Here is a 27,202-nt window from a genome sequence, read left to right as displayed (position 1 = left end):
TTAGCTCCACCAACCTGGGCCAGCTAGGGACCACCTGCCCCAAATCCAGCCCCAAATTTCCAGAAAGTACAAAGAAAACACCTTTCCACACTCTTTATTCCTAGATTAAATGTAATGGTATACAATTTTTAATTATCACTGACTTGGGAGGGGATTTCTTTTTTGCATAAAACAAGCAAAACAGGGGAAAAAACAGGTTTAAAGCCATCTTGCTTCAGAGTTTGAAGCTGTTACATACAACATTACTATACATATGTACATTACAAGTATATTATATATAAATATAATATATATAATCTTGTAACCACAATAAATATTAGGAAGGGTTTTTTATTTTTATTTTAGGCACACAGCTTAGAAAAATGCAGAATCTGCACAATCTTTTAAGAGTCTTGGAGCGACTCAGTCTTACATAATTTTCACACTGAAAAAACCAAATATAGTATGTAAAATACAGCCACATCATATGCAGTTCCCCAGAGTGTGAGGAATTTTGTGTTTCCAGCATCATTATACTTGGTTTTCTAATACTATTGCTCTATACAGCTATTACATGTAAGAAAATAATCTGCAGGGTTTAAAATTTGTTTGTTTTGCTTTTTTTTTACTCAGCTAATAGCCTAAGGAATTGCGAGTGCTTAAAAAAAGTACAGGATATCTACAAAACGTATGTACAAATAAGTGCAGTCGATACAGGATTGGCGAACTCTTTGGAGCTAATTTTTTTCTTCCAATACAGGGGGAGTTAACTTGCAGGAACAAAGAAGGAAATTCCAGTTACAGCAGTAGAGAAATATGAATTCACTTAAAAAATTGTTACAAACTGAGGTAACACCTGTACTTTAAAGATAGAAAACTTTCAAATTAAATGCAAAAATAATTCTTTAAAAAATTGGCAATCCTGGCAAGGCTATGCCATCGCTGACTGATATTTTTTTATGTGCATTCCCTTCCAGTACAAATGGAAACCAGAAAAAATCAAGCCAAAGGGAATTGTCAAGCTGCTTGTTTGTACCACATGTCAGGATGTTTTTAAGCACAGAGTCATGGGGCACCTGAGATTGCACTCTGGTAAGTGAGGCCGACCACTTCTCTTAAGAGAAACAAATGTTCCAAGAACAGAGGCATCAACACTGCATTGCAGCTACAAGTCAGACTCTGGCATATCCGACATGTTTGCCATTATGTAACCGATACCATAGCGGCCATTGGGGGCAGTGTCCACAGTTGGAGAACCAATCTGTTTCCGGTATATGTTTTTGCCGAAATTTGGAGATGGCACCTCGCTTGGACTCTTGCCGTGGATCAGGCTGGTGTCATCTCCCTCGAGATTCACAGGCTCCTTTATAATACGCCCCCTTTTGTAGGAAACCGCTGCCAAGCTGCCAGAGCTATCGTCGATAAGGTTGCAGCGGCGAATCAGGTAGACTACCGGGACAGGGAGCATTGCAAAAATGATCAAGGACACACAGACTATCAGCCCCCAGGTTGGGTAGTTTTGAAATTCCTCAGTCGCCTGCATAGAGCAAGAAAAAAAATCAGAAAGATCATTCACACATCTGCCTTCCTTAAGCCTAGTCTTGTACTGCTCTCTCAGAGACCTTTCTTTTTTTATGATGTTTCATTAATTCCTCCCCAAACTGTAAGTTCAGAAATAGAGGTGTTTCCAAAATTCTCCTTATCCAAATTTCTCCCTGGTTTTCGGAAATCCAAAATTCCCCTGTCCCCACCCGTCCCCACCCCGAAGTACAATCAATGCATTAAGAATCTTCTGTTGTTCTTCTTTTTTATGTTGCAAACTGTGTGCAGTTGTGAACTATGTGCCCAGAGTCTGCCACACAGTTCCTTCCATTCATACAGGCCTTTTACATCCTCCACATCACCAATGCACATATATGTGCATTAATAAAACACTGTTAAAAGACAACCTTTGTGCGATTGTAGGATGATTAGATCAGGTCCCTTTTTGTGCCATATAGCCTTGTATGTAACAATTCATCTGACAGCCATTGGCAACAAGGGATTCATGGAGGCAAGTGAGGAAGCTGACAGAGGGGGTGGAGGCTTCCTTCTAGATCATTCTGTCATTCTTTTGCAAGTCCTCTTGGTTTCTATTCCAGTAGCGGAGGAAAATAAGTCTCTTCCTTCACAACAAGCATTAAAACACAGTAAGCTAGTGGAGGAAGAATGGATCACTTCATCTCTCTCACACAAGTCTGTTTTCCAGACGGTAAAGATGTCCTATTCCAGGCATAGGCAAACTCGGCCCTCCAGATGTTTTTGGCCTACAACTCCCATGTTCCCTAGCTAACATGACTAGTGGTCAGGGATGATGGGAGCTGTAGTCCCAAAACAGCTGGAGGGCCAAGTTTGCCTATGCCTGTCCTATTCTATGTTTGCATGCTGGCTACAGAGGAGGAGAAACATCCCCTTCTCGACAGCTACTATGGAAATACAGGCTATTAATCTCTCTGCAGAGTTTATTTTATTTTATTTTTGCAGCCTTGCAATTTTTGTAGGCTTATTTACAAGGTTGCTGCACTGATCTAGCAGCACTGTGCACTTTGTGTGCATTTATGAAATACAATGCAAAAAGAATCTATTTGGTCATATATGCACTTTATACGCCTAAAACTTATAATCATTGGTGATCCACGTTCCTTTTTAAAAATCATAACTCACCTTATCTTCAATCCATGCATTGTAACCAGGGGGACTTAATATCATTTGGACAATGCTAGCTACCAGCAAAGATAACAAAACAATTGGGGAGATATATTTCCATGTATAGTAATAGTACGGATTTGGTGAAAATCCAAGCATATCCTTTAGGTCTTCCATGAATCTGGGGTGGGGGAGGCAGTGGAGAAAAAAGAACACCATTAGCTCAAGTGGGCTGCTCCTAATGTATGGTTTTGTGATGCTCATAATTGCCAACAAAGTTAGCTGTATGAACAACTCAAGATGTGCACTTACTTGTCTATCCCGTAAACATAAGACATGGCAATATTCTCCAAAATGACGACAATAAGCAAAGGCAATGTGGCTGAATAGTCATCAAACATAGTTACAAAGTAATTACCAGACCGCTGTACAAATATTAAGCCAATGCAAAAGGCCAGAAGACAGCAGGCAACTGCAATAAAGCACAGAAGTAAGATGGGGGGAGAGATATCAAACATCCATTCATATTCTTGATATATTCTAGATACAGTGCTTCTTTAATTATTATTTTTTCTTGGGTTAGTGGATACAGCATCTTTTCTTCTTTCATGGAAGTGGCTATCATAAAGTAAGGGAATACAAGGGGATTGTTCTCTCATTTCTTCCCTACCCTTCACCTCCAGATGTGGTGAGATTGAGAAAGGACTTGAGGCTTTCTCTGCTCTGACCCTCACCCCCCTCAAAATGCTAGAAGTGAACACCTGACATGGGAGATTTCATGATTAAGTGAATGTGGTGCCTCCTCTAAATGTAAAAATGATCGTGCTCAACTTGGCCGTAGGTTGGGTTGGATTTGGATCCAGGGGTGGAGCAAGGGGGCAGGGGGCGGTACACCCCGGGTACCGCCCTGGGGAGGGTGACACTCTGGGGGCAGGCCCCACCCCCGCGATCGACGGCGCGGCAACTTTTAAAAGGCTGCAACGCGCGAACAGCAGCACAGTGTCTGTGTTGCTGCTCACGTGCTGCAGCCTTAAAGGTTGCCGCACTGCACGGAAGGGGTGCCGGCCGATCACACCCGCCATCTTGGGTGGACTGTGCATGTCCACCCAAGATGGCGGGCGCGATCAGCTGGCACCCCTTCTGACTGGCGCCGCGCCGCGTTTTAAGGCTGCAGCGGGCGAACAGCAGTGCTGCTGTTCGCCCGCTGCAGCCTTAAAACGCGGCGTGGCGTGGCACGGTGCCGGTCGGAAGGGGCGCCGGAAGGAGGCTGTGCACGTGTTGTGGCGTCACGACGCACGCGCGGGGAGGGGTGCCTTGATGTTTGCCACCCCGGGCATATATATATATATATATATATATATATATATATATATATATATATATGTGTGTGTGTGTGTGTGTGTGTGTGTGTGTGTGTGTGTGTGTGTGTATGGATGAGCATTTTAGGTTCTTATTTTATTCTTGCTCTTTTGCTTGGTTTCATGTTGTATGAAGAGACACAAATAACTACAGGGTGAGTCTTTTAAAAGAGTCCCCGTGGAACATGTGTACTCTGCATCCACAGGGCCTCTTTTAAAGGACTCACCCTGTATAAATAAGTACAACAAACAAGCAAACAAATGTAGAGATAGTGATTTCAGTATCCAGAATTGTGAGGAGGGGTGCTCCTGCATTCAGAAACAAAACAAACTACTGTATCTCCTAGCTGCCAAGTCCAGACCATTGGTCCATCCAGCCCAATATTGTGTACACAGGCTGGCCATGACTGTACAGGGTTCCAGACCAGGGGCACGCGTAGCCCTCCCTGGAGGTGCTGGGGTTTGAACCCAGGACTTTATGCAATGCAAAACAACTACCTTACCATTGAAATATGACACTTCAGCTAAATAGTTCAGGAATGGATGAAAGGGAATCAGAACAGGAGAAAATAGCACTCTGCTTTGAAAAAGAAAGATTTCAGGCTTCTGTACTAAATTATGTTCCTGAATGATGTATCCATGTTTCCTTTGCCCTTTACTATGTTTCTCAATAAGCCACTGTCAGATATATGAGTTCAGAATATGTGGCTCACTTGTCACTCTTTTTAATATAGGAACCCCTAATATAATTAGGTCTTGTTTATTTTTATTTGTGAAGAATTATGGGGGCAAAATTATGGGGGAAGAAAAGAAATCTATAACAACTCACCAGTCAGAATTTCTTTTCTCACTTTGAAAGTATCAACTATTGGTGTCGTAATGCCTTCAATGGTTCCAAACATGCTGCCAAGCCCCAAATTAACCAGCATAAGGAAGAACATCACTGACCAGAAAGGAGAAGCAGGAAAGTGGGTCATGGCTTCTGTAAAGGCAATGAAAGCTAGACCAGTTCCTTGGACAGCCTGTCAAGGAGAAAGCCAAAGGGTTAAACTTGGGTGGCAAAACAGGGGCAAATCAAGTAAAAATATTGTATAAGGTGGGCAAAACCAATGAAGAGAGGAGGAGGAAGAAAGAGGGAGCAGAACAATGAGAGTCAGAAAAGCTATTAGGAAGAGGGAAATATCTATAAATATCAAAAATGTCTTGCAGTCAATAAGGATTATTAAAACAGTCTGTAATCTTTGCATCAAAGATGGAAGTATCACTCTCACCTTGTCAAGTTCATCTTCAATTTGGCAGGGTTTCAAACCAAGGGGAAACTCTTCTTCTTTTACCTTCCGGATTATATCATAAACCAGATTATAATCTTCTGCTGTGATGCTCGATAAATTAATATGATGAGGTATAACAGCCTTGCTCAGATTGCCGACATTCAAAAGATTGACAATCTTCTCAGAATTTCTGCAAAACACAAGGGAATACAGGCGTACGCACCATCAACCCAAAGAATTGTTGTGGGAATTCCTAAGTGAAATATACTATAAAAATGGATAAGGAAATGAATGTTCATACTGGATAATGCATTTCTCATTTATGATATTTGCTTTGAAGCCCAGAACAGCAAACACCACCAAAGTTGCCAGCACAGAAGTGAAAAAATTGATGAAGGACACCAGAACAGCATCGAAATGGCAGTTGTTGTCTCTCTTGTTGTAGCTTGAAAAGGCAATGACTCCACCAAATCCAAGCCCTAAGGCAAAGAACACCTGAGTAGCAGCTTCTCTCCAGACCTTGGGCTCCAGCATTATTTCAAGCTGTTTGAAATTAGACACAATATATGTCAGCTACAAAATACAGCATTTCTCCTAAATGGAGAGGAAACAAATAATCCAGGAAGAAAACCCCCAGCACCCTAAATTTTAAACCCAAATGTTTAATCCACAAACTGAATTTGCATTCCGCACATTGTCTCATTCTTTTGCATTGCAGGTTGGTCAAAATATATGACAAGAAATACATCAGTCAAAAATCAATATATTTGCTAATCACACACAAACACACACACACTTTAAAAACAGCTTTCATAGGTCAAGAAGGGTTTTGTGCAGCTATGTTCATAAGCAGCAAAAAAATATTTAGACACTAATGCTTTATTATGAATTCTTTGTATTGTGAATTCTTTGCCAAAACAACAGGCAAACGATCATTCCAGGAACTGTTTTCCAAGCATTACTGAAATTTTATTGTTTTAATGTACTGGTATTTGACTGGAAATTGCCATGTGATCATAACTGATGAAGGGTGGTTTAGAAATTGCACATGTAAATACAATAAATAAATAATGAAACTGGGACAGCTAATGTTGAAGTGAGTATGTGAGATTTCTTCTATGAAGGTAAATGAAACTGGACAATTTTTTTTAGCAAGATAAAGGATTTTTAGATATATCTTAGTATTACTATAGTGCAGTACTATGCACTCCTGCTTGGAAGAAAGTCTCACTGAGTTCAATAGGTTTTCCTTCTAGATAAGCCTTCTAATGGTAAATAGAGAGTAACAAAACAAACCATTGTTCCATTATTTACATCTCTATTAGGCATTATTACTTCTATTAAAAGCAAATGTTTCAGCTTTCCAAAACTTTCTAAATAATCTCCTAAATCTTTTCCACAGCTAAAGGGAGATTTTTCTGTACTATAAAGTATAATTAAAAACATTTAGACAGGAAAGTTTCTCCATAGAAACACTACACGGTGCTACAGGATGCAAATCATCACCGTACAGTTATAGCAATGTTTGCTCACTAGATGGTGCTAAGTATACATGCTTCATTCTGTTTGAATTTCCACCGGAGGTTAACTGGGATGTCATCCTTCTATATGTCCACTGCTTTGAAGAAATCTAACTAAGGCTTAGTTAGATTTCTAACTAAGAAATCTAACTAAGGCTTGTAATTGGAAAAGCTCTCCCTAGCAATTTTGCCATAAATGCATGTTAAGTAATTGTCACTGATTTCAGGGGAACCTATCTATCAAGCCTTATAACCGCATCAATTAATAGATAGAAATGGAGATTTGAGGGTGCCATCCTACGTACAATTATCTTCTTAAGCACACTTAAAGGTAAAGGTAAAGGGACCCCTGACCATTAAGTGCAGTCGCGGATGACTCTGGGTTTGCGGCACTCATCTCGCTTTACTGGCCAAGGGAGTCGGTGTTTGTCCACTGACAGCTTCCGGGTCATGTGGCCAGCATGACTAAGCTGCTTCTGGCAAAACCAGAGCAGCACACGGAAACACAGATTACCTTCCCACCGAAGCGGTACCTATTTATCTACTTGCACTTTGACATGCTTTTGAACTGCTAGGTTGGCAGGAGCAGGGACCGAACAACAGCAGCTCACCCCATCCTGGGGATTCGAACTGCCGACCTTCTGATCGGCAAGCCCTAGGCTCAGTGGTTTAGACCACAGCGCCACCTGTGTTCCCTTAAGCACACTTACTTGGAAGCAAATCAGAATTACTTCTGGGTGAAGATGTGCAGAATTTTGGTGGATGGGCCATAGTTCAGTGGGAATGCATAAGCTTTGCATAAGGGTAAGGGGTAGTTCCATTCAATCCCTGCCATCCCTGGGTAGGGCTGGGCAAGACCTCTGATACCCCGGACAGCAGATGCCAGTCAGGGTAGATGACATTAACTCTAGATGGACCAATGATTTGACAGGATAAAGTAGCTTGTCAGGATTAATTTATGTGTTTACAGTGCAATCCTGTCTATGTCTACTGCAATTGTGTTTAATGGCATTTGGTCCTAGGTAAATGTGATGAGGGGACATGGGTGGCGCTGTGGTCTGAACCACTGAGCCTAGGGCTTGCCGATCAGAAGGTTGGCAGTTCAAATCTCCGCGACAGGGTGAGCTCCCATTGTTCAGTCCTAGCTCCTACCCACGTAGCAGTTTGAATGCATGTCAAAGTGCAAGTAGATAAATCGGTACCGCTCCGGTGGGAAGGTAAATGGCATTTCCGTGCGCTGCTCTGGTTTCACCAGAAGCGGTTTAGTCATGCTGGCCACATGACCCGGAAAACTGTCTGCAGACAAACGGCTCCCTCGGCCAGTAAAGCAAGATGAGCACCGCAACCCCAGAGTTGTTCGCGACTCGACTTAAGTGTCAGGGGTCCTTTACCTTTACCTTTAAATGTGATGAGAGGTGGGTTTAGGGCAGTATGACCAGTTCTAGGAGATGCCTCAGTGCACCACAACTATGATGCAGTGAACTGAGCAAAACGCAAGCTGAGAAGCAGGGGAGGTGCCAAATTTTGGCTTTGCACAGGGCGTTGCTGAAATTTGAAAGACCAAAGGCTGCGTTGAGATGACTTCAAGGAACCTGACATTACAAAATGTCCAGGAAGCCCCTCCGGGAAGATGTCTCAGCTTAAAGGAGTGGATATTTGAGGAAGAGCCTGAGGACCAGATTTCCCTGCCCTTGCTAGCCACTGAGCCAGAGGATTAGTTTCATTCTTGTCTCTTCGCCTTCTAGCCACGCCAAGGCCTAAAAGCTCACCCTTGGGACATGAGAAGGAGGTGGCCCAGTGTGTCTATCTTCTTTTACCTTTCCTGAAGGTAAAAGCCCAACTACATGTGACATAACTGCTGTGAGTGGCAGAGATATTGTGCATAAAAAAAATAGCAAGCATGGAGTTGCTGCACACAGAGAGAAGTTTAAACCTTCCCTCTCTATCTAGAGTCCTCATGAAATCCTCCTGTCTCCTATGCAATTAAAATTAGGGAGGGGCTTCCATTATCACTATAGACTTAAATATCCCCTCCCAGCAATCTTGATACACCATGCTTGTTGTTGTTGTTGTTGTTGTTGTTGTTGTTGTTGTTGTTGTTACTACTAATCACATTTTTAATGTCACATGCCACTGGACCCTAAGTTTCTGGCCCTTGGGGCAGAGGAATGGAAGGTGTGGTGATAGAGGTTGCTTTGCAAGTGCTCACCAAGATTTTATTATTATTATTATTTTCTTTCTTTTGCGAACTTTTGTTTGCTTGACCCTTTTGGGGGCAAGCAGCAAAACATAAGAAACATTCTTCCTTTCCTTCTTGAAGAAAATGGAGAGATAAAATGAAGAGAGGGCGAAAGAGCTACATTGAACTCCTTGGTGGAAAGGTGGGATCTAAATGTAATAATAAGAAACTAGAAGGAAAAGCAGCATTTTGTCAAGGAAGCAGTTTACCCAATGGATTTTGCGATCGGCTCTGTCTGCCAAAAGACCATTACTTCTCTGTAAACCTGTCCACACAAAACTACTTGCCTAAGGTGTGCACAGAAAATGTGAAAGGAAAAAAGTTCTTATATACTGTCAGGGGTTCCCATCTACAGAGGGATTAGCAAGATCTCAGTTCAATCCAACTGCGGCTTGAGACTTCCCGTGTGACTTTTCCTAAATCTCTTAATCATTCTCTGGCTTAGTTTTTCATCATCAAGACATGAGTAATGCTCCCAGTCTTCTACCATGTATTTGTCTTCAGGGAAGGGAGTGTCTTTTTAACAGACACTTGTGGCTACTTTGTACGAATGATCTTCGACTAAGGACTTGTGAGTTTTCCACAACAGAAACTAGAAGATAGTGAGTAAAACCAACCATTTGAACGTAACAAGTAGATTTTATAACATCCCCACAGAACAAGGTTTCCAGTGCAACCTCATTCATGTCTGCTCAAAGTAAGATCCACTGTGTTCAATGGGCCTTATTCTCAGATTACAGGTGGGGGACCTGTGACCCTCGAGAGTTTGTTGGGCACATGTCAGCCCCAGCCAGCATGATGGTCAGGAATGAGGAAGACTATAGGCCAGCAACATCTGGAGGGCTACAGGTTCCCTGCTCTAGAGTCTTGCCATCATTTTATGTCCTCTTCTGTACTGTGGAAGTTGGATGGTCTCCCTAGAGAGGTTGTGGGCTCTCCTTCCTTGGAGGTTTTTAAGCAGAAGTTGGATGGCCATCTGCCATGGATGCTTTAGCTGAGATTCCTGCAGTACAGAAGGTTGGAGTATATGACCCTTGGGGTCCCTTCCAACTCTACAAGTCTATGATTAACCCACTTTGTTACAGGACAGAGAACACATAAGACTTTGCAGACGCAGGGGTGTGTGCACGTAGGTGAATAAGCACAAAATTGAGTTGTGAGGCACATGTGGCTTCCAGACAGTGCAACTGAAAATCCTGATTTCTTCAATAAATACAGTAAATAAGAAAATGTGTCTAGAATGTATGTAATGTGGGAACATAACTTGACCCTTCCCCTTTGGCAAAGTCAGTGAGATTGTTGTTTGAGTGGATTTTGACATGCTAAACCAGTTTCATGAATGATGGAGGAAGCCTCCATATTCTAAACTAAATATGAAAACCACTCGCGCTATGGTCAGGGGAGTTCAATCAGTCATTGGCCACGAGGTGAACTTGGCCTAGTCACTACCTTTCAGCCGACCTCACAGGATTGTTGTGAGGATAAAATGGTATGAGGAGCAGATCCGTGAATGCTACCTTGAACTTCTTGGGTATTAAAATATAATAAATAAAATATCACATCCCTATTGGCCAAGATGAAGTGGGGTAGCCGTTGTGGAGAGTGAAATCATGAGATGGATGCTGAGAAAAGGAAGAATTGTTGGATGGGAATTTTCCAAGAGGGTACTGCATGGAGGCAGAGGCTTTGTGTTTTATGGGTCATGCTGTGGGTCACTTTTGATATGCCCCTCTTAGAATCTTTGTCCAGCCCTAGAACAGGAAGCACTTTGCACCAGAGGTGAATGACTATGCCTGGCATAAGCAACTGTCTGTAGAACCATATTCAAGACTGATGAATGTTGGATTAGTTACCCCATGCTACCCTACTATGTAGAATCATAGAATCATAGAGTTGGAAGAGACCACAAGGGCCATCCAGTCCAACCCCCTGCCAAGCAGGAATGTAATCCCAATCAGATTGACTAGATATGTTTATGGGAGAAGAGGAGGTTGTAATCTGAAGTAGGTTTCACACACACACACACACACACCAGCTTTCCTGTTGTGTGATCCTGCACCACTGGAATGGGTGTGAATAAAGTCGCTGTGCAGACAGTGCTAACTGAGTAGAAAAGTTCCTATTCCCTGTGGGCTGAGATTTTGGCAGTGTAAACATTACCATCTTAAAGCACAGCTAGGCCGTTCTTTTTCTCAATTCAGATCTAAACTCTTAAGTGGGAAATGCATAAAAATGCAGTACTTCATTTTTTTTAAAAAAAGGACATATCCTGTAACAGGATAGATATAGATTGTGGCTAACATCAAGTGTACACTGCTTCCCAAACCAGTGAGGTGAGTATATTTGATGCAGAGTAAATGGTAGTGTGTACACAGCCTTGGTTTGAATGGTGTAAAAAGGATGAGATTTTTATTTTATTTTTTGTTAATGGAGCTTATGCTGCATAGCAGATACACACTAACTCAGCTGACTTCTTCCACCTAACTGCAATATAATCTGATCTTGAAACAAGAGTTCATGCAAACTATTCAGGCATGAGACAAATGTCAAAAGCAATCAAACATAATAGGCAGAAACCAACTACGTACCTTAGGTGTAAACATGTGACGGATACCATCCAGTGATCCATTTAAGAGCAGCCCTCTGATTAGAAAGCATATAAGTACCACATAAGGGAAAAGGGAGCTAAAGTACATTATCTGAAAAATATGAAAGGAATGTTAAAATAAAACCCATTAATGGCCCTTGTCTTCCATAGTCTAACCACATCCGCAGTGCGTTCAGAAACCTAAGGTCATCTAACATTCCCAAAGCCTTCCATGGCATTCTGTGCTTCCTTCAGAGATATGAAGAATTGCAGAATTATAGCTTGTGGATCCATTGCTCTTGTTTTTCAGAAGAAACAAATCATATGAAGTAAGAAATATATTGAAACACTTTGAAGTATACCGTGCCACTTGCGGTGCTGTTAAGAAAGGGAGTTCAACGTGAAAGGATATGAATGCATTTTAGTGATTTGGCCATGTATTTGACCAATGAATTATTTGCAACAACTCCTCCTTGTTTTCTGACCCAGAATCCAACTTCATTCAAATACTCAACAGGAAAAGGAGGATCCTTGCATTGAATTCAGCACATCAACATACACGTAAAACATAATTTGCGCATTGGGAGTCAACACCAGGAATGTGCCCCTTGACCCCTTTTCCTTCCCATTCCTACCTTTCTAGAGTTGTTTCATGCTACATGGATAACAACCAGCGCTAAAATAAACCATCGCTCCCTGAGGGGTTGGAATTGTGGTTCAAAGTGGGACTGCACATTGTGGTTATGAGGGAACAATGTTTGCATTTGACTATGGTTGACTTCAGTGCACATGTAAATTGTAGTGACAGTTAATACAAGGAAGGGAAAGGAAATTGTTGCTGAGGTGGGAAAGAAGTACACATCCAAAGGGTGGCACACAGGAGCCTCTGGGTTAAATCTAAGGCCACATCCACACCATACCTTTAAAACACTAGTACGTATAACATTTTAACAGTAGTGGGTTCCCCCAAAGAATCCTGGGAACGGTAGCTTGTTAAGGATGCTGATAATTGTAAGGAGGCTCCTATTCCTCTCAGAGCTACAATTCCCAGTTCCCTGGAGAAAGGGTTTAATGAACGACTTTGGAAATTATAGTTTTGTGAGGGGAATAGGGAGTTTCCTAGCAACTCTTAACAAACTGCACTTTCCAGGGCTGTGGGGGGCAGGAGCTGTGGCTGTTTAATGTGATATCATGGTGCTTTAAATGTACAGTGGTACCTTGGTTTAAGAACAGATTAGTTTATTAACAACTTGGATTAAGAACGCTGCAAACCCGGAAGTAGGTGTTTTGGTTCGTGAACTTTGCCTTGGAAGCAGAACATGTTTCGCTTCCTGTTGAGTATGTTCCATTTGTAAATTGAGTCCCCCGCTGCTATGGGAAAGCACACCTTGGTTTAAGAACACTTTTGTTTAAGAACAGACTTCCGGAACGGATTAAGTTTGTATGTTGCAGATGTGGCCCCAATTTCCCTTTGTTTAATGGAGGGAATTTTGTTCCAACAGTAGGATGCCTTCTATCAGGGGAAGGAAAGTTTGGGTCCAAGACTCTGTGGCTAAGGATTTTGTGCTGAGCTGAAGTCCTTTAACTCTGCTTTGTGTTACAAACAGGGAATTTAGGAGTTAAGCCTCTTATGACTCTGAGGATGGAAGGTGTGGGAAGAAACATGATATTATAATCACCACCTGGTAAAAAGATATTAAAAAGTCTGCCTTTTGAGTCTTATCATCATAAAACAACAACAACAATTCAGTACTGGAACTGGCTATATTTTAGTTAAGAAAATAAAATAGTAACAATAATAATAGGAAACCATTTCTGTACCAGAAGTTATATTACTGCTGAAATAAGAGTTTAGCAACTGTTCCACCACAATCTCTTATATAAACTAATAATCCGGGAAGATGAAATTGAGAAGCTGAATTTGTATGGATGTGCAATAGTATACATCCCCACATGGGGATTTAGTCCCATGAAAGTTAGATTACATTGTACAGTCACGAGTCTTGGATCTAATGGCATAATCTGCGAGGGACTCATAATGCATAAGTTCCACTAAAAATGAAGTTTGTGAAAGAGAATTTCCCAATGAATTGTGCTTATCTGAAGCACCGTGTGAAAAATAATAATAATCCGCTTTTATTTGCCACTGGTTTTATTATACCACATTCTGGCATGACTCAGCCCTCTAGCCCTAAGGGAAGGTGGCCGTGACAAGAGTTCCCATGTGAGTATTTTCACCCAACTCATTCTGTGAAGACATCACTCTCATTTGACTGGTGAGTCAGGACCACTTGCAGAAAGAAGAATCAGGGCAGGGTATGTATGACTTCCCTGGCAAACTCCTATCTTCCATCTGGGACATGTCACAGCAAAAGTACATCAAAGAAAGTAGAGTATCTACACATTCCCCTGCATCTCCCATTGCAATAAAAACAAACAAACAAAAAAGGGCCAATCCTAAGCTTTAAGCAAACTGTCACATGGTCCAAAACAGTCATAGATGGGTCAAACATCAGGCATGTGTATTAGCAATTTAGTAACTGGCAAAAGGCAGAGGAAAAGTAGGTGCAGAGACTGTGGAGGCTCACTCTGTATGAAATTATCTTCAGATCAATTTTATCATTCTTACCTTGATCCCCAAAATATTACGGTTGCATGGAATGTAGAATGAAAAATGTGCAATAGAGCTGGACATTTTTGTGTGCAAATGCTGCTGGAGCTTCTACTCATCTTGATCCCCTGCTTCCCTCTGTGCCCTATGTGGTTAGCTCTGGCTCACATGCTGAACTCACATCTCCACTGCTTCTGCTTTTCTTCCATGTTCTTCCAGAGCAACCATGCCTCTGAAAACCAGGCCTCTATCCTTGCCGCATCCAATGCCTCTGCTGCTCTAGGCTCTCATTTTTCACAAACCTCCCATACACAATTGGTGTGAGCAAATGCATTTTAATGTCCATTTCTCCACTTGCAGACCGCATAGAATCATAGAGTTGGAAGAGACCACAAGGGCCATCCACTCCAACCCCCTGCAAAGCAGGAAACACCATCAAAGCATTCCTGACAGATGGCTGTCAAGCCTCTGCTTAAAGACCTCCAAAGAAGAATGAAGAATCACAGTCTAGCATGTGGTCCCCTGTCTTCCTTTTGCGTGTCTCCTTTGGTCACTGACATCCTGAACACTTAATCTTTGACACTTGGCTTGGCAACTTGCTTCATGGATGCAGTCCAGATCCAGAAACAGAAAGCCAACCTGAGAAAGCCAACTACAAATCCCATTTCTATGTTGCGTTTTCTTCCCTTTTTTAATTACACACCAAGATGCAATTATAAGAATTATCTATGGCAAATGAAAACAAAACAAAACAAAACAAAGGTTCTCATACCGCAACACTCCCTCTCTCTCTCTTTTTATCCAAGTATGGTTTCTGTATTTAATAGACTACGATCGTAACGTTGATGTACCAACATTTCTCCACTGGAGAGATTACAGAAAAGCATCGTGAGTCATAACTGCCAGCCTTTCCATGCAAACTTTATGGGAGGGTAGGCAAAGGGGTGTGGTGGAGAAGAATTCAGGTGGCAAATGTGAAGAAGACTTAAATCAGTTTTAAAGAAAACAAAAGGGGAACTACTCACTTTGCCTGAAGACTGGATCCCTTTAATCATTGCTAGGCACACCATAACCCAAGCAGCCAGCAAGCAGATCGTCATTTTCCAGTTTAGACCTCCACTCTCTGAGATAGAGCTGGAAATATTGAGTGCTTCTCTGTACCAGTAATATGTTGTTGCAGAGCTTTTTTCACACTCTGGCTCCACAACTGATCAGAAAAGGAAAAGGCAATCTAAAATATTAATTGGATCCTAAATAGAAAGCAACATGTAGACAGTTCTACAAAGCATCCTAATTCCTATACAGTAGTTTGTTATTATGGTACTGCCACTTGTGGCTTATCCAGACACACACATTGAAAAATGCAGGAAGCAGTCAAGTGCTTTGGTTTTTTCCATTCTTTTGAATCAGTACAGCACCACATCTGCAAGTAGGCTATCTTGGCCGGGTGGGAGTTGTGTGTGTTTTTAATTTCTAGCCTTCATGGAATATATCCATATTGTAAACTGACAAGGTGCATAGAAAAGATCACTGGTGTCCAGGACCAATATCAGCACCTAGTGTTTTGAGGGGAGCTGCCAGGGCCCACCCCCAATGCCTGCTCTGCCACCTCCCCTTTATCTATTTTTTCTTGGTCCAAACCTGAGCAGTGCTGATTAAAAGGATTTAGACACTTTAAAGTTTCCATGGTGAACCAGACAAGGCATCATTTTGAAGCACTGGGGGAAATGAAAAAGGTGTCTTCAGTCAATTGCTCAGTGTTGTGCCACTGCCAGCAGACAAACCAGTGAGGACCCATTGACAGAGGAAAGGAGCCCACCAGAGGATAGTTTGACTGGGCCCTGCCTCATATCTGGAATTAGTGCTTTTAAGAGATCTGTAAGAAAATGGGATTAGCACATAAAACTTGTAATGTAGGAATGAGGAAAGCTGCAGCTGCCATAATCCCCTCTTCTACATAACTTTTTTAATAACTCTAGAAGTTCTTAATGTTATTAAATAATATAATTTTTAGAAGGTTCATTTAAAAAATTGCATTACTTTGCTATTCTGTTGTTTTCCACCCTTAGTTGAGGGGAAGGGCAAGAATGAAATGCAATCAAATCAATCAATCAAATCAATCAATCAATCCAAGAGCCCTGTTCTCCAAGGCAATAAGTCTTCCTACTATGGGACTGTGATCATGACAAACAGGTATTAATTCTCTAATAAGTGCTTTTTTAAAACCTTGCTACTAAAATAAGACCTTGAGAAGGGTTTCTACATGCATTTACTTGTTGAACAGCAAGACATGTACAGTCCATCAGACTTCCTTTCAATTACACCGCCACTACAACTATTAGCAACAGCAATGTAGCGTCATCCATATATATAGTGCTTTACAAATGATGCATGAACTAGAACAAGAACTATATCAGTTACAGGTGGGTAGCCGTGTTGGTCTGCCATAGTCGAAACAAAATAGAAAATCTTTCCAGTAGCACCTTAGAGACCTACTGAGTTTGTTCTTGGTATGAGCTTTCGTGTGCATGTATCTGAAGAGGTATCTAAGGTGCTACTGGAAAGAACTATATCAGACTTTGTCAAAGTCCAACCCTATAAACGTTTATTTGGGAATAAGTTCAATTGGATTCAATGAGTCTGTGTCCCAAGCAACTGTGCATAAGTACTGCAGACTTAAAAATTCCACGATGCAACTTTTGTAAAGAATATGAGAATCCTGTACATCGGAAACTTGATACAGTACAGTGTTTATATAAATTCAAATGGCTCTTAAAATGTATTTATTCTTTTAGTACTATATTCTTGAACTCTGTTCCTGCAGGGAATTCCCATTCAGCGAGACCTCAGTTGAGATCCTCTGGAATAAGGAACTTAGCCAAAGGCTGTGATCCTGCTATGATCACATAAATGTGAGCTTTGCCACTGAATTAAGCAGAGGGTAGAGTGCAGCCAATATTTAAAACCTCTTCCTGAAACTATGTATTTTATGTCAAGTTATTTAGAGAAGGAAAGTCTCTTACTTTATAGTAACCATAATCTCTGTTTGCACTGGGAACATTTGAGTACTGAGACGTAACACAAAGCTAGCAAGTATCAAGTATCTCATAAGGAAAATTTGTGCAACAAACTGTCAAGGCAACTTTCAAGGTTGCTGTTATACTTGCTTCAGGCAAAGGAAAAAATATTATTAGAAATGCAATTAAGATTTGTTTCTCTTATTATTTGGAGATCAAGGCATGTGGTCACCAGGAGATAATTAAAGCCTAGAGATAGATTGCATTCTATTATGCTTCATGATATGCCAGAATGGAATTATTTCATTATGGCCATGACTTATTGCCTAATCCCCATAGATATAAAAGTAGACATAATATAGCCTGATTATTCACAGGTATTTCAATTGTCCTCTTGGGGTTTTTTCTTATTCTTAATGTTTAGGAAAACTGAATAAATATAATAAGGAAATAATTAGTGTGACATTCAATTACCCTTATTTATGTGTTTAGTGTAAATGTTGATAGAGCAACAGGAAATGTGTAGCATATTACACAAAAACATTTCAGAACTTGCACCTTTCTGTTTCGGGCAAAAACAATGCAAATGCTACTATTAAAATTAGCTAAGTAAATTTAGAATGTATCTTTTAACCCTGCCTCTGGAGAAACTTTAAATAAAATGTTAATCAATTCATCTGTTTCTGCTTTCAGGATTTTGAACTTTTAAGGACTTTGACTCCAATTTGGAAAATCCTGTTATGTTCCTGCATGGGCTTAAATTCATAGTGGATTTATGTAGAGACTTTTCTGAATAGATGTGACTATCTCTATTCCTGTGTACTGCACTAAAACCTTAAAAACAAACAAACCATTAGAGTGAGCAATAAATGTTGATGCAGCAGATGACCAAGAGCCGGGAAGAGATGCCTGAATGTTATCGCTCATAACATTTGGTGTAACATAGGTAAAAGAAACCAGTCCTCAGGAAGACTGAGATCAAAATCCCTGCCTATATGCTGGGGTAATGTTGCTGAGACTGAGAGGTATCTCAGGCTCATCATTCTGTAAACCAATGGTGCAGGCCTATGTAACTTGGACATGTGGCAATTGGGTCATCGCCTGATCAGTGGTGGGCTACCAAGTGACTCCTAGGTTAAAATCATGTTTTGCAAAACATGTATTTCTGAGTCAGATCCATATATATATTTACTTACTTACTTACTTACTTACTTACTTAACTCATTGGGTGGAATTCAATGTCACGATAAGGTGATCATTCTGTCAGGGCAAGCGTTTTGGCTTGTCAGATGGAATGATCCTCCTCTTTCCCCCTCATATTATGTTCTGGGGTTCTCCTGCCCCCCCCCCCCCCGAGCCAATTTGGGGGGTGCAGTGATATGTTTTGGAAGAGACAGGAGGAAGCCCCATTGCAAAAGCAGAAGCCTTTGCACAGGGTTTCCACTAATGGGATTCACTAGTTGAATCCTCCCTTTTAGCCAGAATTCAAAATCCATAGCATCTTACCATATTTAAAACAATTTTAAGAATGTATAAAATATGAAAAACATAATCAGTACAGTCGTGCCTTGGTTCTTGAACGCCTTGTGACTCAAACATTTTGGCTCCCGAGCTCCACAAACCCGGAAGTGAGTGTTCTGGTTTCCAAATGTTTTTTTGGAAGCCGAACGTCCGACGTGGCTTTCACTGCTTCCGATTGGCTGCAAGAAGCTCCTGCAGCCAATCAGAAGCTCCTGCAGCCAACTGGAAGCCACGCCTTGGTTTTCGAACATTTTCGGAAATCAAACAGACTTCTGGAACAGATTCCGTTCAAGAACCAAAGTACGACTGTATAATAATAAGAAAAATTTAAATCTTTCCATATCATTTGATTCCTGCCAACATAATTGGTTGATGTGACCTGCCAGAGGCAAGATCTGGGACTGTCACCTTCAAGATCCACAGTACTTTTCTCAGATCAAAACTGCCATGTTCTTACAACATTCATAAATGTGTGGTAACATTCCCACAATTTAGTTCTAAGTGGCATCTGAAGGTGGTTCCCAAGCATGGGCAGTCAAAATGCTGGTGTCAGGCCAAGTCAAAAGGGAACATTGTGGATGTTCAGAAAGTGTCGCCTTTAAGACAAACTCTACCATATCATAATTCTTTGTTTTTGCTTTTCTGGCATGCCACATACTCATTAAATTTATATATTTTAAAAAAAACATTTTTAAAAGGTATACAGTTATACTCTATTACAATGACATACAAAATCTACCATAAGTATCTTTGCCAAACTAAACAAATGGAAATGTTTCATTTCCGGTACTGTGATTTTTAAAACTCCCAATAAGGGGGAAATGAATCAAGGAAATGCACAAGGAAATCAATGAAAGTGTCTATATGTCAAAATAAAGAGTTAGACACCAACTAAAAAAAAGTCTGGCAATATTATGGATTTTTTTTCCCTTTCTAAATTAGAACATTGTTTATGCTAGCTATCAAGTGTTATTGCTAAGAATCATACTGGAAAAGCAGTATTTGAGGGAAAGATCAATAACTTAATTTAACAATATGAAACATTCCAGTTCAGCATGGTTATACAAAACGGTGCTCAAATATTCTTAATCTAAATGCTAGAAAGTCAGCAAACGATTCACTGGGGTTTGGACCGAAATATTTGCTCTCAGTGATTTCCTCTTTAGTTTGCTTGTTTGTTTGTTTTTGTATTCTGTAGCATTTTTAAAACTTCTAAAATGTTTTCTAATAGAGGAAGGAAGGAAGGAAGGAAGGAAGGAAGGAAGGAAGGAAGGTTAATACACTGGATGCTTACAGGTATGTGAAGAATTTTTCACCAAAGGACATTGGTCCCATGGCAACGGGTGCTGAAAAGACTGAGAAAAGTAAAACAAACTCCATCCAATGATGACATTGTAGTATAGGGCCACAAAAAAGCATACCTGTGGGGGAAAGTAAAATATTTTCAGAAACAATTTTCCTAGTATTGGCATAGAAAATATTTTTTTTAAAAAAAGGCTCTCTGATGATTAAGTTCTATTATCTGATGCAGAAACAAACACCAGCTTTGCAAAGAATATGTTGAAGTCTTGATGCATCATTTAGACTAGGTATCCCTAAACTCAGCCCTCCAGATGTTTTGGGACTACAGTTCTCATCATCCCTGACCACTGGTCCTGTTAGCTAGGGATCATGGGAGTTGTAGTCCCAAAACATCTGGAGCGCCGAGATTGGGGGTGCCTGATTTAGACACACTCTCCTGCAGTGGTGCTGCCTGAAGCAAGTTGCTTCACCACATTTTGTGGCAGGGCCAGGCCTAAGTCATGACCTTACAGTGTACCACAAGGGTGGGAATCCTCAGGCCCAGGAGCTAAATGTAGCCTCCAAACCACTCTGTCTGGCAGTCAGAACTGTCCTCGTGACAAAACAAACTCTCCCCAACAATGAACCTCACTGGCCCTGCTTCAGATCCTAAGTGTCCCCCCCCCCTTCCTAGCTGGATATCCTTGCTTGCCTAGATAGAGGACAGGAAGGGGTACATGGAAATGTATACATACTATCCTATGATACAAAAGTAAAATTACAGTTGTTACTCTGCCTTTGTCTCCACTCTGCCACTGGCTTTTTGCCTCAGCACAAACCAAGGAGCTAAGCGAGATTTTCAATCTATATAATGATTGCATGACCAGGTAAGATAGACAGCACCTGCAATTTCCAAACATTTTATGTGCATTTCCTCTGTTTTAAAGTTATGATCCCTTCCTGATGAGAGGTGCCATCAGCAATGGCATTCCACCAGCTCCTGAAAACACACCTGTTTAGGCAAGCCTTCCCCTGAACTTGAGCTTTCCGATCTAATTGTTTTCTGTGTTTTTTTACTGTTTTAATTGTTATTCTTTTTAACTGGCTTGTTTTACTGTGCATTTTAGTTATGTATGGAATTTATAATAGATGTTATACTTGTAAACCACTTTAGAAGCCATTTGGGCATGTAAGCGGCTTTCCCCCAACCTGTCACTTCCATTTGTTTTGGACAACCGTTACCATCAACCACACAAAACTTTGACAATGTCCAAGAATTATGAGAGTTATAGCCCAAAACACCTGAAGGGCACAAGTTCGGGGAGGCTTCTGTAGTCTAAACAAGTAGCATGCCAGCTAATTAGTTTCATAGTAATGTGGGCACTGAGACAGATCCCTCCCTTAGTTTTAATATATAAATCTTAGGTACTCTGCAAATCACAAAGCTAATCCTTCAGCATATTAGCTCCTTTTTAAAATAAAAAGGTATTTGGAAAACTCACGGTATGCACTAAGGCTTAGGAAACAGGTCACATTACTTACTATGCAAGCAGTACTTACTACACAGCTTGCAAATCCAATTCCACCAAGCTTGGGGCTGATATAATTCCATACTCCAATGCTTCCACGCCGAATTCTCTGACCCACTGAAAGCTCCAAGAAGAAAAGTGGTATCCCTATGACCAGCAGCAAAATTAAATATGGCACAAGATAGGCACCTGTCAAACCAAGAAGATGTTGAGAAACATTGAGAATACAGAAATGTATTTTAGAAAGGAGTGCAGAACAATTTGCACAAATATCTGTTATGGTGGGGCTTGCAAAGGCTGGAACAAAGGCTATACAAACTAATAGGTAAAGGTAAAGGTATCATTGACAGTTAGGTCCAGTCGCGGATGACTCTGGGGTTACGGTGCTCATCTCGCTCTATAGGCCGACGGAGCTGGCGTTTGTCCCCAGACAGCTTCCGGGTCATGTGGCCAGCATGACTAAGCCGCTTCTGGTGAACCAGAGCAGCGCACGGAAATGCCGTTTATCTTCCCGCCAGAGCGGTACCTATTTATCTACTTGCACTTTGACATGCTTTCGAACTGCTAGGTTGGCAGGAGCTGGGACCGAACAACGGGAGCTCACCCTGTCGTGGGGATTTGAACCGCCAACCTTCTGATTGGCAAGCCCTAGGCTCCGTGGTTTAGACCACAGCGCCACCCGCATTCCAAACTAATAGGTGGATGCAATAAGCTATCTCCAATATCAAGGCCCGAAAATCAAAATCACTTTAGGAGTCGGTGTAGCTCAGAGATATTGAGGAAATATGTAGAACAGGAGTCCCCAAACTAAGGCCTGGGGGCCTGATGCAGCCCAATCGCCTTCTAAATCCGGCCCGTGGATTGTCCAGGAATCAGCATGTTTTTACATGAGTAGAATGTGTCCTTTTATTTAAAATGCATCTCTTGGTTATTTGTGGGGCCTGCCTGTTATTTTTACACGAGTAGAATGTGTGCTTTTATTTAAAATAAATCTCTGGGTTATTTGTGGGGCATAGGAATTCGTTCATTATTTTTTTCAAAATATAGTCCGGCCCCACACAAGGACTGAGGGACAGTGGACCGGCCCCCTGCTGAAAAAGTTTGCTGACTCCTGATGTAGAACATAGTAGCATGGTGGACTTGGCATAAAAAAGAAGAACTGTATATTCTGGCGTATAAGACTACTTTTTAATCCAGGAAAATCTTCTGAAAAGTCGGGGGTCGTCTTATACGCCGGGTGGAGAATCTGCGGTCGAGTATATCTCAAACTCTATATTTTACCTGGAAAAGTTGGGGGTCGTCTTATATGCCCAGTCGTCTTATACGCCGGAAAATACGGTACATATAAATAATGAGTGAGGTATGTGGACAAATTACTGGTGAAAAGGGATTGTAAACAAGGCCCTGCAGTATAATCTTCATCTTGAGTTCCTCAAAGCAGACCATCGTGTATCCTTTCAGGATCAGGTACATCCTTGTCCAGGTGACCAATCAGCACTCCAGAGACATGCCTGGTTATAATATTGGCTGTAGGGAATCTGATCAGGAATAACTACTGCTCTGGGTCTGAAGGACAAGAAGATACCACCTTACTCATAATTTACCATATAAAAGTACCTTCCACTATTTGTATGGGTAAGCAACTCTTTTCATTTCAATCTATATCATACTCTTTCAATATGTTATTTCCTCTCAAAGACTCCAGATTCATTTCTCATCAGCAACCACAGTTTGGAGATATTTGGAAATTAAGCCACAAATTCACACATTTTAAAGCACTCTGTTGTGTGTGTATGTGACCTTCATCTAAATGTTGCCAAAGAAAGCCTGATGGTGCTACATTTTCCATGTGTATTGAGGATCTGAAAGGGAAGTGATTACTTCATCAGCTCCCCCAACATTCTATACTGTATCTTCTTTGAATGCCCTGCTCCACAACCCTGGCCACCTAAAACAAACATCTGTAACCCTGGTGCCCTCCAGAGGTTGTTGGTCTACAACTTCCATCATCCCTGACCAATGGCCATGGTGGCTGCATCTGATGGAAGTTGGGATTCCAACATCTGCAGGGCACTAAGTTGGGGAAGGCTGATCCCAAATATGTTGAGTGCACATACAGGGCACACAGCTATTTCTGTCATGGTGTTGATTTTATGGGATGCCCTGCTAAATGGAAATGCACCAGGCACCATCACTGCTTCCTTTGGTAGGTAGCCGACAGTTATCTATTTCAGCTGTTATTTTTAGACACTGCTTTTCATATGGAACTCTTGGTTGCTGTTGTTTCAATGGATCTTGATTTTTATGTACGGTAGTTTTATCAGCTGTTCACCACTAACCATGCAAAGCAATCACTGCCGGAAATAATATTGTGGGGAGAGAAGCTTAGCTGTGGATGTTTGGACAAGTTACTATCTTGTGCATGAACATGCACTCACCCTTTGACAACACCGCACTGCCGGGGGCAGTGCGCTCCCCCCGTACTCCTCTTCCTCCACCAGTGCTTCATGCTGCATTACATAAAAAGCTGTGATGCCTCCCCAGTGGAAGGCTGATAGTAGTAGTCTGGAACCCTTCCCTGCCACCATGGGGTAAAAGACGCTAATTTGAAGCTTTTGATTTTGATTTTCAGACTCCCATATCAGTCTTCTACTGAGGAACCATTGCAGTTTGTTAACTGAAGCAGCAGCGTGGCCTTTCCTGGATCATTTTGGGAGGAAGTAACCATGTGACGAATTTGCTCGCAACTCCTGTGCTGCTGAACTGCAGCATGTTGCAGAGTAACAGAAGTGTTTGCTGGGGTAAGCAGGGCCAAAATCAAGAGAGTTTGTCCTTTCTTCTGCTGCTGAAAATGGACTGCTTCAAACATGAGGTGAGGATGATCAAAATGTTATAGGATCAACTCTCTAATAATAACATGATTGGTTGTACCCAATCCTAGTCCTACTCACTAAAATTAATGGACCTAAGTTAGTCATGTTGATTAATTTCAATGGGTCTACTCTGAAGCTGGAATTGACACAATACTTCCCATGGATTAGATATTTAGTTACTATATTCCAGTATTTCTAATGTAAAAATAAATGTGCTTTCTTTCTATATGCCTGCTTGCATTGCTCCGATATCCACGCACCATTTTTCACATATTCACATTGCAAACCAAGCAACATGATCTGCAAATGCCCCCATTTGAAGAAATGGCAGGGCAAGCCAGTAATTATGAGAAATCCAATAACTCTTAAGAGCAACAGGAAGTTTAGAAGGCCTGTTTTGCAGCTACAGGAAGAATAATTTCTAGTAATTTGCAGGACAAACGGAAGTTCATATATTGGAAAAGAAAAGAAATGCCAAATAAATTGTAAGGCTTTGGAAATGCACTTAGGGGGGAAATTAATTATTGAAATAATTTTAGCGACATATCCTAATGTTTGGTGTGTGTGTGTGTGTTTTACTCTCTCTCCCCACCCCACAACTCTGGGAGCTAATTCAGGGCTGGGGGCAACCCCAATTTGTTCTTTGGTGACCACAAACTGTTGTGGACAGCGTGCAGATTTAGCATTAGTTGTAGCACATCCATGGTGGCAGCACTAAAATTAAGGCTGCAATCCTACAATGCAGCTTGTTTCTGAATAAATGTAATTCTGATCAGTGTTGAATTTGTTCATTAAGTAACTTTATTTCCGTCCTTTACTTGTGCTATGGATTTGTAGCAGTTGCTGTTAGCTCTTTTACTCCAGATCCCACATGGCAACAGGGACACCTTTTAATCTATTCATGATCCAGAATGACAGATTTGTGTGCTGCAGTATAAAATCACTTAATTCAAGAAACTTGTAAGGCTCAACCTGTGATCAATCCTTTGCCTTCAGCTGATGAACTGATTAATTTACTTAATTGAAGCAAAAAAAATGTTAATAGTGCCAACCTGCGGAGAAAAAACTTATCAAATGAATTATTATTACAAGAACAGAAAAGATTTTCCATTAAAAGAGATGTATCCAGTGTCTAGAAAAAGATCCTGATACTTACATGATACTTACCTGCTGTGATCCTGATACTTATCAGCCCCTCATTGCTGCTATTTGCATTTTTTTTTTTAAAAAAAGTGTGCCCTAAATACAAACATTTAGAGCGCAAATTTAAAAAAACTTCAAATATGAGGTTAGCATACAATCCAAGTTCTCTAGAAAACCCACTGAGGAACCATAGGAAGTGAAATTAGTGGTTCCCCACCAGCAAAAAAAAGTATGTATGCCAGTGGGGTGGAACACTTCTGGAAATGGATAAGTCTCTTGGCCCACAGAAATAGTCCAACCCTCTATCTGGGGCTGGCATAGTTAATTCCCTCCAATTATAGCCAATGGAAAGGAATAAGCTCCCCCATTCCTGCCCTGCCCACAGCAAACCTGCAGGGCAACAGCGGTGGTGGTAACTTTACCCCCATCATATATGTCCAGAAGGATTGCTCTGCTGATGTTACATCTGGTTTGTGTCTGGCACACAGCATAGATTACTATAACAGTAGAAATGGGATTTACAGACTACAGGGACCAACAGCCACAATCTTTACATGACCAAAATCAATGAGTAAATATGGAGCCTTACCTCCGCCATTTTTTTGGCACAGATAAGGAAATCGCCACACATTCCCCAAACCTACGGAAAATCCAACTTGTGCCAGAATATACTGAAGTTTGCTGTTCCAAGCGGGTCTCTCATCTTCTACGTCAGATCCCTCTTCCACATCTACATCTTTGTCATCCGAGTCATTAACCGACAGCTCGCTTTTCTTGAAAGCATCTTCCACAGAGTCTTCATTTGATAGGAGATCCTTAACTGACTCGATGACATCATCATCTATTTCTCGTTTAACCACTTTGCTGTTCTTAGGCATTTGCAATAAGGAAGTGGTAATGTCAGATCACCTTCAGACAGGCTATCCAGCCTCAGTTACTATCTCTTTTCTGCCAAGTCAAAAATAATATGAACGTTTGCTTGAACTGGTTGAGTGAAGGAAGTGTCAACAATGTCCCTTGTGCAATGTAATCAAGATGTTTGTAATTGCTTGTTGTTAACATAAATACCTGTAAAAAAAAAAGAGTAATCAGATGACAGTAGAAAAGGGTACCTACCGGTATCTCATTCTGTTAAAAAAAATGATAGTTCTCTTTTTATTGCTTTTCTTTACCCAATTGATGGCTAAAATATCCATTGCTAAGATTTATTGGCTGCATTATTCCATAAAAAATCTCCCAAGACTGCAAAAGAAAACATGTAAAAGAATGAAATTTAATTGTTCCCCAGTTCCTTCCCACTTTCTTCCCCACAACTCCATATTTCCTACAACAGTAACGTCTCACTCAGAATATGACTGATTTATTAGTCTATTCTATTGTTACTTATCACAAAAAGTTAATGAAAATATATTTAAAAAAATAAAACATTCTGTGATAAATTTGAGAAACAAATGACCCAACTAGATTGTGTGATCACATAATTGTCCTACAGATGTGTGCAGGAAGAGCTCTTGCATGTGAGGGCATGTGGTGGGGCCTTGCACATTCGGATAAATGCATCATAATGGAGCATTATTAACCATGGGAA

At 41.0% G+C, this 27,202-nt stretch overlaps 1 protein-coding gene across 1 annotated transcript; it reads right to left on the bottom strand.

Annotated features, from left to right (window-relative positions):
- Positions 1-78: 78 nt before the first annotated feature.
- SLC6A15 (solute carrier family 6 member 15) lies at positions 79-26,522 on the bottom strand. The gene is made up of 11 exons (XM_033162029.1): positions 26,204-26,522; positions 21,630-21,787; positions 20,083-20,209; positions 15,276-15,457; positions 11,641-11,751; positions 5,595-5,836; positions 5,294-5,483; positions 4,852-5,044; positions 2,977-3,136; positions 2,683-2,845; positions 79-1,516 (listed from the first exon to the last, which is right to left on the bottom strand). Exons 1-11 carry the CDS (start codon positions 26,490-26,492, stop codon positions 1,145-1,147), a joined length of 2,187 nt encoding a protein of 728 aa, XP_033017920.1. The 5' UTR covers positions 26,493-26,522; the 3' UTR covers positions 79-1,144.
- Positions 26,523-27,202: the final 680 nt, after the last annotated feature.

This window comes from Lacerta agilis, chromosome 10, assembly GCF_009819535.1.
Source record: "Lacerta agilis isolate rLacAgi1 chromosome 10, rLacAgi1.pri, whole genome shotgun sequence".
NCBI lineage: Eukaryota > Metazoa > Chordata > Lepidosauria > Squamata > Lacertidae > Lacerta > Lacerta agilis.
The sequence above is the reverse complement of the archived record's forward strand: the minus strand, read 5'-3'. Positions and strand labels throughout refer to the sequence as shown.